This window comes from Sminthopsis crassicaudata, chromosome 4 (assembly GCF_048593235.1).
Source record: "Sminthopsis crassicaudata isolate SCR6 chromosome 4, ASM4859323v1, whole genome shotgun sequence".
Classification (NCBI taxonomy): domain Eukaryota; kingdom Metazoa; phylum Chordata; class Mammalia; order Dasyuromorphia; family Dasyuridae; genus Sminthopsis; species Sminthopsis crassicaudata.
The window spans coordinates 431,298,580-431,313,795 of record NC_133620.1 but is presented as its reverse complement, the minus strand read 5'-3'; the positions used below and the strand labels follow the sequence as shown (position 1 = coordinate 431,313,795).

Sequence of the window (15,216 nt, the reverse complement as noted above, 5' to 3'; positions counted from 1 at the left end):
CCAAAATTTTTCACCTCTATTTCATTTTCTACCTAGTTGAAATAATATTCCTTTTTTTTAAGTTTTGTTTTAAAATTTGATTTTTTGTTTATTTTTAAAATGTTATTTATTTTATGCATTCTTGGCTTTTTAAATTTTGAGTTCCAAATTTTCTTCCCCTTCCTAACTCTTCCCCACCTCACTGAGAAGGCAAACAAAATATGTTATTCATGTGAAATCATACAGACATATTTCCATAGTAGCCATCACACACACACACACACACACACTCAAAAGGTAGAAAATTATTCTTCAAGTTGCCCTCAGTTTATCACGTCTTCTGGAATTTTTTGTTTTTTCATATGAATCCTTTGGCATTGGCTTGGATTATTTTATCAATCAGAGTAGCCAAGTCTTTCACAGTTGATCATCACATACAACACTGTTACTACTTGGCCCAATGACCTTGATTCTTCTGACTTCAAAATGCAACTTTTCAAATTTTTTTTTGCTGTTTTTTTTCCTTCTAAAACCATCTTATAATTTCTTAAAGCACAATAGTACTTAATCACAATCATATACCACAACTTCTTTAGCCAATTCTCTAATTGTTAAGCAGCCTCTCAATTTCCAATTTTTTGCTACCATAAAAAATTGTTATGCTAAGTCCTTTTCCTTTTTGATTCCTTTAGAATATAAGGAATATTTTTTTAAAACATATTTATTTATTCCCAATTACATGTAAATTTTTAAAAATTAAAATTTTGAGTTCCAAATTCTTTTTCCTTTCTCTTTGAGAAAGCAATTTGGTATCCATTATACATGTGAAGTCATGTAAAACACTGCCTTACCAGCCACGTTGCAAAAAAAAAAAACCTCCCCTAAAATATTTTTAAAAAGCTTCAATCTGCACTGAGTTCATCAGTTCTGTGGTTGTGGACATTTTTCACCATTCCTTTGGAACTGTCTTGGATTATTGTCTCGATCAGAGTAGCTGTGTCTTTCACAGTTCACCATGCCTACAATACTGTTACTGTGTACAAAGTTCTCTTGATTTTGCTCACTATTTTGTATGAGTTCATACTCGCATTTTCAGATTTTTCTCAAAACAATCCTGCTTGTCATTTCTTATAGCACAATAGTATTCCATCATAATCCTATTCCACAATTTGTTTAGTCATTCCCTAATTGATGGGTATGCTCTCAATTTCCAAATTTGTTGCCACCACAAAAACAGCTGGTATAAATATTTTTGTACAAATAGGTCCTTTTCTTTTTTCTTTGATCTCTTTGGGATACAGACCTAGTAATGGTATTGCTGGGGAAAAGGGCATGCAGTTTTACAGCCTTTGAATACAGTTTCAGGTTGCTCTCCAGAAGGATTGGAATAGTTCACAACTTCAGCAATAATGCATTAGGATTACAATTTTTCTACATTTCCCGCAGCATGTCATTTTCCTTTTCTGTCATGAGTTGTTTTAATTTGCATTTCTCTAATCAGTAGCAACATATAACCTTTTTAATGACTACTGATGGCTTTGATGTCTTGTTTTAAAAACTGCCTATCCAAATCTTTTATCCATTTATCAATTGGGGAATGGCTCTTAGTTTTATAAATTTGGCTCAGTTCCCTATATTTGAAAAATGAAGCCTTTATTAGAGAAAACTTGTAGTACATTTCCACCCCCATCCCCAATTTCCCTTATTTTGGTTACATTAGTTTTTTTTTTTTTTCTGAGGCAATTGGGAGTTAAGTGACTTGCCCAGGATCACAGTCTGAGACTGGATTGTGCTCTATCCACTACACCATCTAGCTGCCCCGATTACATTAGTTTTGTTTGTGCAAAAGCTTTTTAATTCTACATAATAAATATCTTTTTTATTTTCCATGATCTTATCTTGTTGGGTCATAAACTCTTCCTTTTATCCATAGATCTGACAAGTACATTTTTCTAGGCTCCTCTAATTTACTTTTGATATTATCTTTTATGTCTAAATCATTTATCTACTTTGACTTTTATCTTGGTATGCAATGTGAGATGGTTTGTCTAATTTATGTCAAACTGCTTTTTAGTTTTCTCTACAATTTTGTCAAATTTTGAGTTCTTACCCCCAAAGCTTATATATCTTTGGGTTTATCAAACACTAGTTTGCTATGGTCATTTACTACTGTGCATTGTGTACCTAATCTATTTCACTAATCTATCACTCTTTCTTAACCAGTATCAGATTGTTTTGAGATTATTACTTTGTAATAGTTTGAAATCTGGAACTGCTAGGCTGCATTACTTCTCTTCCCCCCAACCCCCAATTAATGCCTAATGGAGTATTCCTACACCATTTCAGTAGCCAGTAGCTCCCTAACACCTGTAGGATCAAATATAAAGCTGTTTGGCATTTAAAGTCCTTTACAAGCTGCCTTCAACTTTCCCTTCTGGCCCTATTGTGCCAGCTCCTTCACTTTTTTATAAAGTTTAGTCAAAATGGTCTTGCTGTTCCTCACATGACACTATACTTCCATCCCTGTCTTTGTACTTGTGGAGCCCCATGTACAGAATGCAATCCTTCACCTTTCTATCTTATTAGTATCTTAGTTTCCTTCAAAGCTTAACACAAATGTCAAATCCTATACAAGGCATTTCTTGATCTGTCCAGTTGCCAGTGTCGCTCTCCCACCACCCAGATTATATTTATTTTGTACAGTATGTGTACAAAACAGAATGAAAGCTCCTTGGAGGTCAAAGTTGATTTCATTTTTTTTTTTTTTAATTCCCTAATTCTTAGCATCGTGCCAAAAACAAAGTAAATAATAAATGTAATTTGATTTGACTGATCACAGGGAAGGATATAATAGGACTATCTCCCTGATTTGGAAAAGTGTATTTCCACTAAAATCTTGAGGTTTTGTTTTGTTTTTAAGTATCAGACTAGATTTCAGTCGATCTGGTAGCTCTTTGTGAGGAACTATAGGAAAACAAATCAACAATTTTCCCATCATTTAAGTCTCGAGTTGCCTGAGGGCACTGAAAAATCAAGGGCCTTTCTTGTCTAGAATCTAGATTTCTTTTTCATGAATAAGTTAATTAATTAATAATTAATTATTAAATTAATAATAATTCTCTGAATCTTGATAAATTGGTGAGCTCTTCCCCTAGAACATTACATCAGAGATTCGAATTGTAACAGGCATTCATTGGTGATTTTATTTTACAAATAAAAAGAGACCCCGCAAGCTCAAATGAATTCTAAAAGGCTACCCAGAGTAACAAAGCAGAGATCTGAACCTGGCCCTCCTCTCCCATGGAGCCCTAGACAAGCTGATGAAGACCTGTTCTCCAACTTACAAAAATGAGAAGAGGATTGATTAGCTGTCTGGGTTAGGTCTCAGACCAAGTCCTGGGCTATGACTCCCTCATTTCCTGAACTTCTTTGCTTCACTTTACCGGCTATTCTCTAACCATCTTCTTGCTAACAGCTCTAGTCTCTCCTTTTCTCCAGTTCTAGAAATAGGATCCACTCTGCCACTGACTTCTGAGACAGTAATGTACTCTCCTCCTACAGTCTCATTCATCATCATTGTATCTTTCCATACCAGAGTGTCCTTCCTAGGCCATCATTAACTGATGGATGTTGTTCTGCCTCTATTATAGTGTTCGTCACAGACTGTATTTGCTTTTGCATTTATATCCCCAATGCTTAACACATGGTAAGGGCTTAATAAAATGCTTTTTTCACCATTCATTTTACTAAAGTGTAACTACTCAGGCCCTGGCTAAACAAATAGCCTTTCAACATCACTGCCAAAATCTTAAGTGTAGGGGTAAAGCCTTGGCCTATGGTTTTCATCACTAAAGGCAATTCTGTTTGGGGTTTTGCCATTAACTAGTCATATGACTTTGGACAAATCATCCAAACTTCTCTGAGTAGCCTGAAGAGGATTAGACATTAGTGTTTTTGGTGTTGAAGATTTTTCTATAAAATATCAAAACAAGAAAATATTAAAAACAACAACAACAAAAAAAACACATTTCATGAAGAAATTGCTTTTGTTTTAAAATAGGTTTAATCTTTGTTTTGCTTCAAAATTTCCTGTACCTTTTGTGCCAGGGGCATTTCACACTCCCCTTTTCCCTAGCATTTGAAGGCTCTATTGGTGTACTGTTGGCTCCAAAGCATTCCATGTCCAAATCACTTTGGCAGATTTTGCTAGCTATTCTCTAAAGTTATTCATATCTCTAAAATTCTCTATATAGCAAGTTTATTACCTTGGAATATCATTATGCAAATCATTGTAAGAATGCAAACAATAAACTGAAAGATATAAAAAATAGGAGAGTGGCATGAAGTAAGCATCAGAAGGCTGATTTCCCCATTAGGTGGTCAATGAATGCTTTAAATGGTTGTCCATGGGATTCAGAATTCTTGCAAGAGGACTGTCTGGGCAAAGACAAATTAATGGGGCATCTGACATGGAGGAATACAAAACCAGAGGTAGGAATGTTTGAGGTCAACAAAAGTTACACATGTTGCCCAGAGCTACTTTTGTTGGGAGACAGGAAGATTTGAACTGGCCTTGGGATAAGTGAGGCACAGAAACTCCCTCTTAATTCTTGGCTGGGAAACATGATAAAAGCTATTCCCACATATCTATAGTTAAAAAAGAGGGGATGGGGGGTGAAAACAACCTTCAGAGCTAAGTCCATGTAATAATATACTTCATCTTGTTTAAAAAGTTCAAGGATTCATATTCATATGTTGGAGCAGAAAGAATGGGCTTCTAAACTTATTTAGATCAGTGGTTCTCAAAGTGTGGTCCAGAGAATCCTGAGGATCTCTGAAACCTTTGTAGAGGGCCTACAAATTCAAAATTATTTTTATTTGTAATATGGTAAATATCTATAAATATAATGCACATATGCAAAAACTCTTTGATAATCTTCAATAATGTTTAATTATTATAAAGATAATGAGAACAAAAGTTTGAGAACACTGACCTAGATCTCCTCATTTTACAGGTAAGGAAAAACAGGGCCAGAGAAGCAAGGAAGATGAAAAGAAAAAGGGAAGAATAATTTATTACATGCCTACTATGTGCTAGGCATCATGTTAAGTGTTTTACAATGATTATTTCGTTTAATCATCACAATTTTCTAAAGTGTTTTCATTTATTTATTAATGAGAGAGCACTTAAAGTGATTTGGTCCAGACTCAGAAAGCTAGTAAATGTCTGAGACTTTGAATTCAGATCTTCTTGCCTCAAAGACCAATGCCCATCAAGGTCACACAATCAGCTCAGTCCCATGACCACAAACCCACAATCTCTCTCTCTTTTTAAAAAAACATAAAAAGGGCAACTAGATGGTGTAGTGGGTAGAGCACCAGCCCTTGAATTCAGGAGGACCTGAGTTCAAATCTGACCTCAGACACTTAACTCATCCTAGCTGGTCATGACGCTGGGCAAGTCACTTAACCCCAATTGCCTCGGGGGTGGAGTGGGATGGAAATCTACCTAAAAAACAAACCAAAAAACCAATTTAAAGGTGAAGATTGCACATCCACACATATCCTCTCATTCACTCTTAGCCTGTTTTGACTGGTAAAGAAAGGTAAATTAGAACCTCTAAACATTTAAGGGGAAAATAGTTGCTTTCCAATAAATATCAATGGAAGTTCTATGGACAATTACTAACTGTGGTCACTCAGGACTAAACTGTTTTCTTCAGGTTTCTCAAAGTTCAGGCAGGGTAGTGTAAAAATTAAGAGGCAGAGATTAGATTCAGATGGCCTGAATATTCTTCTCAAATCAGACCCAAGACAGACAATCTCACTTCCCACCTTGTAAGCAGAAACAGAAGGGATTATAAAATAGAGACTCAAACAGGTTTAGAACAAAACCATTGTATTTCTACTAGTAGGTACAGAGGGTTTTGTAATATGGATGAATATTATGAATGGCAAATAATACAAATATACTTTATTTTGGAAAAAAAGTTTACATAAGTAACGGGACATTTTGGAAACACTTGCTTAACTATGTTATTGAACAAAAACAATGCCACTTTAAGCACAAATATCTTCCTTTTCGTTGTGTATTTGGAGATAGGAAGACAGCACTTGGTTTAAAAAAAAAAAAAATGACCTCATGTTAAGGCCTGATCACCTAAGTGTAAACAATGTAGAATGAATTCATCATACAGAGTTCTGATACCAGCTCTAGCAAATGCACGGTACCAGTGTTTTGAGAGCTATGGAACACCTCTCTTCATTCATCCTCCTGGAAGGGTTGCTGCATTAGTCTTACCTAAGCTTTTGGCAGGCAGGACCGAAGAAGAATGTCAAATAAGTTTTACAAACCATTTAGAGTGAATTGCCAGTGTTCCCTTTAAGTACATTAAGAAACAGGTAACAAGAGAAAGACACTGCTTTAGAAGTATTCTTCTTACTTTGGTGCAAATCTTTTTTGTTTTTTATTTGTGATTTATGCATTTGTCTGATTCATACACTTACAGTACAAACTCTAGTAACCTGCCACAAAGCATTAAGCACAATATGCCTATTATTCCTTAGGCATCTGCATTTTTCAAGTTTTAATATTTATTCTTCTACATCCAGACTGTGTCAGCAGTTCTTGAATATAAAAAAATATACCAATGTGTTAACTATATTCTAAAAATGCAGATGCCTATAACAACCATGTTACTAGGAGGAAGGGAATTTTCAGAAAAGGAAGAAAGCAAACAAATCCACTGGGAGGGAATGTGGTTCAAGTCTTTGGATTAAAAAATAAACAACAACACAAAACCCCCAGATTTCCCCCAGAGAAGCTGGTTATTATGGAATTTCCAGAAAACCCCTTTTTTTCCATCAAAGGGACCTTAAAAACCCCATTCCAAATATTTAAAAATCTACAGTTGCCAGGATGCCACTAAGTGGCAATCAGCAGTCAGAAGAATATGGATGTCTGTAGATATATTTTGCAGCATACTTTAAGCTACTGGTTGATCAATAAAAACCACTGGTGTACCGGAAGTGCTATTAAAGATTAAGATGGGAAAGTACTGAAAACATTACCTGCCTCTTTGTGAGGGGGTTTTCATGGCTAGGAAATTTTCTAACCAGTACATAAACTCCAGGATATACCTTTCTCTTTCTTTCGTTTTTTTTTTTTTTTTTTTGTTTGTTTGTTTTTTAATGTTAAAAATAAATGAATTAAAAAAAAAATCCTACAAGTAGATACAGTCACAATAGGAAGTTACATGGCAAGGACCACACACAAAAAAAACATTGAGACAATGCTATTGGTTCAACAGTATTCCAAGAGGCTAGAAAACCTTAACTTTGAAAACCCTAGCAAAATACCTCACTTGTTTAGAAACCACCTACTTATAAGACTATACTTTGAATCTTTTTTTCTTTTCCTTTTCTTTCTTCTTTTTTTCTTTTTTCGCATGTTACGACTGAAGAACTTTACTTTAAGCATTTTGCATTTCTTTACCAATCTTGTAGCTGAGTATCTTGTTCCAGTCGATTTTGGTGCGGGTAACTGGAAGCTGCCGGCGCAAGGCCTTGAATGTGGTGTCTGACATCGTCTGATAGTTCTCACTAATTGCGGTCTGAAATAAATAATTGATTTATAGATAAGTTTCTAGAATAGAAATTGAAACCAGATCAGGCTGCACTAAGAAAGTAGCTTGAGTAATAAAGGAGATAGTTGTGTGGCCTCCAAATCACAGAACTTTTTATTTTTTTTGGAGTGTTTCACTGAAACATTGAATCACTGAAGTAGTTCAAGGAAACTCTAGTGTGGAAGTATTTAAAAATTCCACTTTGTTGCATTTTAAAAATAGAACCAAAGGGAAATGCAAACCTAAGAATTTCAGAGAGACAAGATTCTTAAAACTTGGACTAGTAGAATTTATGCTACATATTAATATTAAAGAAAATAGATGCATAATAAAAGATGTTAAGATACAGATTCATGTCTCTACATAAATTACCAAAAATCATTTTACCTGATACTCATTTTCAGCTTGTTCTATGATTTTAATAAATTCCTTGGCAGTTTGTACATCATCCTAATAAGAGATAAGAAAAAGCATAAATACAATTATTTATAAGCAACACATAAAAAGTTCGTTGAATATAGGAAATTTGATCTCCAATGGAAAAGACCATGAATACACTTGTGTAAATATTCTTAGTGCAAGAAGATGTGATAGAAGCACCAGCTACATAAATTAACCAATTAATTCCCACAATTGCTGCTTAAGATAGGTTGACAACTAACCATTATTTGGCTTAAAAGATTTTAGATTTTTAAAAAATGAAATGGATTTTGCTTATCTTTTCATCTTCTTGCTATCACTGAGAAGAAAAGGATAAAAGTAAAAAGAACAGTCACTGGACTGCCATAAAAATAGGCCTGGTGGTCTTGAGACATATTAAAAATCTCTCCTTAAAAGAGACTATAGCTTATAGAATCTATTTGTGGAAAAATACTGGCAATATTTTTTAAGGTTAGTGCAGCTGTGTTCCTGAGAATAATGTCTTTCCAACAGATTTGCTTTTACCTCTGCAGCCCCCAAATCCCATGTGCCTTGAACCTTGACATGCAAAGTGGCTAACTTCCAAGTGATCCCCAAAGTCAGAATAGAAAGATCCTGCTTGCAGAAGAGCACTTTGGTGCATACCTTTCTAGTTGAATGGACCTGTATCTTTGGTGTCCCCAAATGCAGAGCTGCTGCCTGTATGTAGGATTCTATATATGTGAGTATGTCTGAGGTATATATTGACCTTCTTTTCCCCTTTTCTCCACTGCTTATCAATTAAGTTTTATACTGATGTCTATTGTTTGATATTTTGTTTTCAGCATCTTGACTCATAAATGGGTTGCTTCCCCCTATATAACTGGATGTCCGTGGTCTTCCTTTAAATTTACACATAAACTGGTACTGAAGCAAGGACTTTTCCTGTTGCTAGCTACACCTCTTTAATCAACTAGGGAACAGAGGCCTTGGCACAAAATAGGGGGGCTATACCTGCATGGTGACACAAGAGCTCATTAACCCTTTTTTCATTATGTGCAATTGCTCCAGACACAATAATTGTAAAAAATTTTTCCTGCTCCCCAACTTTCTCAGTGGAGCTCTGGGGGATGTAATTAGTGCTTTATGTATATCAGTTACTGAAGTTTTTTGAAATGAATAGAGGAGCAGCTTACTATACTAGATACCATGTAATCCCAATCAAAGACATTACTGCTTTCTAAGAAACAAATGACCATCTCACTGGTCAATACATTCTGATTCTGGCAATGGTAGAAAGAAGGGATTTCTAGATTTTTTATTTATTACAATCATCTCAGAAAGAAGGAATATCCCATTCTTAGGGTCACTGCTATTGCTCTAAGTCAAAGATTATATTGGTAACTGGTCTGACTGGTTTTAAAACCTTGAAAGCAGAATGTCTGTTTATGTTAAATTTCAAGATCAGCTCTGAATTAGAAAACTAGTTCCTTCAGGGATCACAGCAATATTACAAGAGATTTGAGGCATTCCATACTTACAGTAACAGTTATTGAATCCTGTACATCTTTGTGACTAACCAACTGAACATTGCCATCTTCATAGTAATGGACCTGAATGAAGGAGTTTTTGAATAAATTAAATAACTAAGTCATAAGGAATCATCACCTAAAAATCATCACCTTTGAACAGACTATTCACAATAATGCAAATGGAAATTCTTGAAACTTCAAAAGACTTCTGATTTCAACACTATGCATAATGCCTCTATCAAAGTAGAATGAATGCACCACCTTAATATAGTAGTAGTCTTTATGAGTTGCTGTGGCTAACATTTGGATGTTTACTTCTGGGCAGATACTCTGAAATTCTTCTAAAACCATACAACCTACCAGACTTCCTATTTGTTCCACAAGCACAGTTTAGAAATGAGAGAAGGATTTTTGTAGAAGTCAGTCTTATTAAAGGTTTATTAGGGAGGTTCAGTGAAGCATAAACATTAACTGACATTACAAATGTTATTTTTAAAAAAGACAATCTTGGGATAACATTTAAAGAAAGATATGCTATGTGGTCTTTTCTCTGATCCTTAACTGGATCAATCACGGCTTAATTTTTTTCCCCTTGAGACTAAGTCTCCCTATGTCACCCAGGCTGAATGTACTCATCAATGACCCTGATCCTATAGTAATAGCATGGGCACTCTGGCTTGCTCCATTCCTGACTGCATCGATTTGATCCTTTTAAGGACTCACCCAACTAGTGATGGATTTAGTGTGAACACCCAACTGACTTTAATCCTACTATAACTCAACTCCTGAGCTCAAGTGATTCACCAGCCTCAGCCTCTCCAGTGACTGGAATTACAAGCCTGGTAGTCACTGCTTAACCCAACCTTTGTTTTACCCCTAGGCTTGAGCAAAAACTAAGTGATGTTGAATCTTTCTTGACGAAGACCCTTATTAGGATAAATGAAAAAGGACCATCATAAGATGTCTGGTTTCAAAAGTCTTAGGGCAGCTTTCTCTTTGGTTGTTTTTTTTAAAAAAAGTTCACTTATCCCATCTTAAGATGAAAATCTTGCCAGTCTTTCAGGATCCTTTGCTATTTAAATTCTAATTAAATGACTATCCTTGTCATTCTCATCAAGGTTTAAGCTTTTACCTACTTGGTCCTATCCTATTACTAAACTCTTAAATTCTCACTATCTGAAATTATGTCTATTTCTTGCTTGCATTCCTTGAAGCATCTGGCCCCTGACAGCTACTCAGTAAACATTTACTTACTGAGCTCAAAAATCTCCCAGTTTTGAATTTTAGCTCAAAATTAAGACATCTTATATTGATAGTATCTTTCCCAACTCTTGCTTAGACCTTATTTTTCCTTTTTGCTTATTTATCCTAATAAAAACATATTATTCCTTAAAGTCACAATCCATTCTCTCAACACTAAAAGTTCCTGAACTCCTCTCCCCACCCCCCAAAAAAACCAAACCAAACCAAAACAAACAACAACAACAACAAAAAAACAACAAACAAAAAACAAAAACCCACATATCTTTTTCTCATCTGACCCCAGTACTGCTTTGGGAAAGAAATCTAAACTTGTGCCTTCTCAGTTGCTACTATAAAAAACTAGTCTCCACATCAAGTCATTCTAACTCAGGACATGACAAAAACTTGCTGTCTTTTTAGCCTATATCCATTTTCTTATCACAAAATCCAAATTCTGGACTAACTTTTAAAGGCACACTTAAACAGAATGTAATCAAGTTTTCAAGTATGAAGAAATTTCATTTTCTGAGAGTCGCTATCTTTTGGTCAGTTGACCTTACCTGAATCTTTAGCACTCCAACTACCTGAGCTGTAGGTGGTGTGACGGTAAACTTCCACTCTGATCTCCAACGACCATTCCTAGGTCAGACCAAAATGTAATTAGAGAGTAAATGAAAAGAAAAAAAAAGAAAAAGAAAGGTTGACTTGTCAATGGATAGGGCAGGATGATATACCAACCAAACTTTGGATTCAAGATGTAGTCATATAAATATCAAGTTCACTTACCACTTCTCTGTGAAGAGTACCATTAAAAAAAAAAAAAAAAAAAAACCCAACAAACTACAAGAACAAAGCACTGCTAACCAGTGACTTTGTCAATAAGATTAATTTCTGCTCTCATTCAACTGAGAGAAGCGAAAAACAGCAATGGCAATGATCCACATTTCTATAGTGGTTTTTTTTTTTTTTTTTTTTGGCTGAGGCAATTGGGGTTAAGTGACTTGCCCAAGGTCATACATCCAGGAAGTGTTGTGTCTGAGGCTAGATTTGAACTCAGGTCCTCCTGAATTCAAGAGCTGGTGCTCTGTCCACTGTGCCACTAGCTGCCCCCGCTATACTATTTTCAAAAACTATATAAGGCAGTGTAGGCTTTACTCCTTATTTATCAATCAACAGGAAAACTGACGCATAGGGAAAGCTGTTTTGCCTAAATTCATGTGGTTCATTAAGTGATAGTTAAGAGGCACAGCCAAGACACACCAAGAGCTGGCAGATCCTCTGACTTCAAATCCAGTACTCACCCCCCTACCTCCATGTCCTAGTTTACTTCTATGAACATTAAGCAGCAAGGCAGACAGAGAGACAGAACAGAAGATGCTGGATTAGGATGACCACGTAAGGCAGTAAAAATATATAGCCTCTACATTCTTACCAGAAATTTTTAGGCTGAAATTGGTGGCTCTCAATACAGGCAATAATAGTCTTCTGCCCATCTATAATTTTAGCATAAACCTATTTGTGAAAGAAAAAAAAAAAATCAGATTGAGGCAACATAAAGCTCTATTGAACTTTGTCCACATAATACTGCTTTGGATGGGTAAATCTTAAATGATAAAACCACTAAGACCTACAGTATGACAAAAGTATTAGTTATAAAACAGAGGTGGATAGGGAGCAGGAACTATAACTAAGCCTTTTCTAAGGTCCTAAAAATTTACTGCAAAACTCATGGCATACTGAAATCACTCAAATTTATTTCGGATTTTAGGCTTCTTCACAATGAATATACAATGTTAAGTGATGCAAAATATTTTGATTCCAGTTTACATATAAGAAATTTTAAACTCAATAAATAATGAAACAAAGATTCAAACACAAGTCTCTTGAGTCAATGTTTACAGATGTTTTTTTCCCTGACAGCTATCATTTTAAAGGCATTCTTACCATCACCATTTGTTTTGAATGTATGTGTACTTATATATGTTCGTACACACACACACACACACACACACACACACGATTTCTTTTCTGAAATCTTTTTATTTTATCAAGGACAAGTACCTCCCAAAGAATCATACATATGGCCAATGGCTCTTCCTAAAAACCTTATTCTGACATTTTGTCCACATCCAACTTAAGAATTTTCTACCATTCTAGTTAGGAATTGTCATTACTGATATGAAAATAGCACAAATCTGATATGGATGTAAAAATTAATGTAGCGGCATCTGGTGATGCTATACAATTTATACCATTTTTTTCAAAAGTGACTCAAGTAACAAAATACAGAACTCCTAAATAAGTAGTTGATAAACTGTAGGCCATCGTTCCAATGGACCAAGTAAATGCTTATATAGAAAAATAATTTATATAATAATGAAATAAACAGATACTTAACAGTACAGAAGCCGTTGGAATAATGATCTTTCACATAGGCCCTTAATGCACTGTCACAGGATTCCCTCCATGACTTCAGAGCTCCATCTATATCCTCAGGTTGGGGGTCACTTGCTTCTTTCCGTAAGTGATCAAACTTAAAGGAAACTTTATTTCTTGGATCTAAAAATCTGCCACTACCCAAATCACCATGTTCTGTAATTAAAACCTTTCAAACACAACAAAATTTATATACATAAATATGTTAAAAATGACATTTTGCTTAACATTAATTTTGAAAATTCTCATAGGCACAAGATAAAGCTATTAAAAAAAAAGTAGTTTATTTTCCCAAATACATGCAAAGATAGTTTTCAACAACATTAACCTTTGTAAAACCTTATGTTGCAAATTTATTTTTTCCTCTCCATCCCCATCCTTAGAGAGCAAGCAATCCGTAAATCTTAAAATTCTATTATTTGCCATTTATTCGACTCTTTTTCCCCCCCTTATATAAGGAGAGAGATGGATGACTAGAAAATAGGCAGTACTGCATGAATGATTACCTCTCATTCTATTTGTTCTGCTCACTTGTTTAAATGACCCTTCCCCATCACTATGGACACTTCCAGTGGAAAACTTGTACATAGGGTCACAATTAAAACTAATTTTCATTGAGTAATAACATAAAAGTTTAGTTTTGCCTAATTTAGGCTTTACTAGGAGCTGACTTTCAAACATCTGCTTTTGCTTTTGCTGAGATCTCTCAATCAGGAACAGATATTTACCTGATCATCATATCCTTCTATCTTCACTGGAGTGAACTGATCCATATTATACTGGGCGAATGCACTGTTAAAAAATGTAAACAAATAACTCAATAAGACTAATGGTACACCAAAAACTATGGAAGTTTTTAAAAGAAGGAAAAGTAACTTTTGAAAAATACTCTAATAATTATAGCACTGTATAATTTTGCTGCCTGGATCAGACTCTCAGTCTTGTCTTTAACAATAAAGTAAAAATATCAAAGATTGAACAATTTAGCTCTCAGTTATTTTAACTCATTTAGTCAACCAATAAACATTTATTGAGCAACTTCAATGTGCCAGGCATTGTGCTGAGTGGTGACAAAAGGAGAAAAAAAAAATCAATCTGTCCACAAACAGCTCACATTCTAATGGGTCAGACAATATAAACAAAAGATTTCAGATGTAAATCAAACAGAAACGTTCCATAATCATTAAGGCACAGTAGCAAAGTTGATGGTAATGTGCCATCTTTAATGTTATTTTTACTGATAAAGTCTTATCAGTTACTGATGGTAAGTCATTTCACAGTGCCAAGGACTTTGGTAGAAAGAGCTTTCTTTCCTGGGTCTTCAGGAGCTGTGGCTTATGGCACTCTGGCTGTGAGGGTTATGCTAGACCTAGTGGTGGGAAATCGGGAGTACTGCCCAATAGGGCTCCTGAGCTTACCTGTGAGCTCCTGGTGGCAGCTGATCAATATTTGGCATTATTAATTGTGAGAAAGGCAAGCCTTTCTTCCAACAATTTCTGCCCTCACAGATGGATGGCTGTGTAGCCCAGACTAGAAGCAGCACCAGGTCATCTGGAGTGTCCTGTTATTTATTCCCAAGATTCTTGAATTCTGGATTCTTAACTTATCTTCCCTAGAATCTGAGAGGAGCTACTGATTGTGGTTTGATGTGCCTGAGGTTCCTACCTCTCCCTTAAGCCACAGTTAGGTTGGTCTGCCTAACTTGTAGGTGGCAGTTGGCCAGAAGGTGGAGGGGATAGCTAACTCTTTCTCTATAGGAGTCTCTTCCCTGGAGGACAGCTAGGAGGGCTGGACTAGAAGGAAGACTGATACAATTCCCAAGGCTCTGACTCCATCTGAATTCATCTCCATAAAAGTCTTAAGGGTCTTCCCATTTTTACAGTACAAAATATAAACTTGTTAGCCTAGTTTTCAAGATCTTCTATTAACTGACTCCAACCTATATTCATCTAGTTTTTGTGCAAACTGGATTCTGGATTATTTTCCATCTCTTTTTCCTCCCT

At 35.4% G+C, this 15,216-nt stretch overlaps 1 protein-coding gene across 1 annotated transcript in view; it reads right to left on the bottom strand.

Moving 5' to 3' along the window:
• Positions 1 to 5,861: 5,861 nt before the first annotated feature.
• The window catches only part of CAPZA1 (capping actin protein of muscle Z-line subunit alpha 1), a 40,403-nt gene continuing 31,048 nt past the window's right edge, over positions 5,862 to 15,216 (bottom strand). Inside the window, exons 4-10 of the mRNA XM_074263073.1 lie at positions 13,942 to 14,005; positions 13,176 to 13,382; positions 12,210 to 12,289; positions 11,338 to 11,416; positions 9,545 to 9,616; positions 7,992 to 8,054; positions 5,862 to 7,592 (exon numbers count right to left, since the gene is read on the bottom strand). Coding sequence (XP_074119174.1) covers positions 7,452 to 7,592; positions 7,992 to 8,054; positions 9,545 to 9,616; positions 11,338 to 11,416; positions 12,210 to 12,289; positions 13,176 to 13,382; positions 13,942 to 14,005 — 706 coding nt within the window. The 3' untranslated portion in view covers positions 5,862 to 7,451. The remainder of the gene's footprint in view (positions 7,593 to 7,991; positions 8,055 to 9,544; positions 9,617 to 11,337; positions 11,417 to 12,209; positions 12,290 to 13,175; positions 13,383 to 13,941; positions 14,006 to 15,216) is intronic.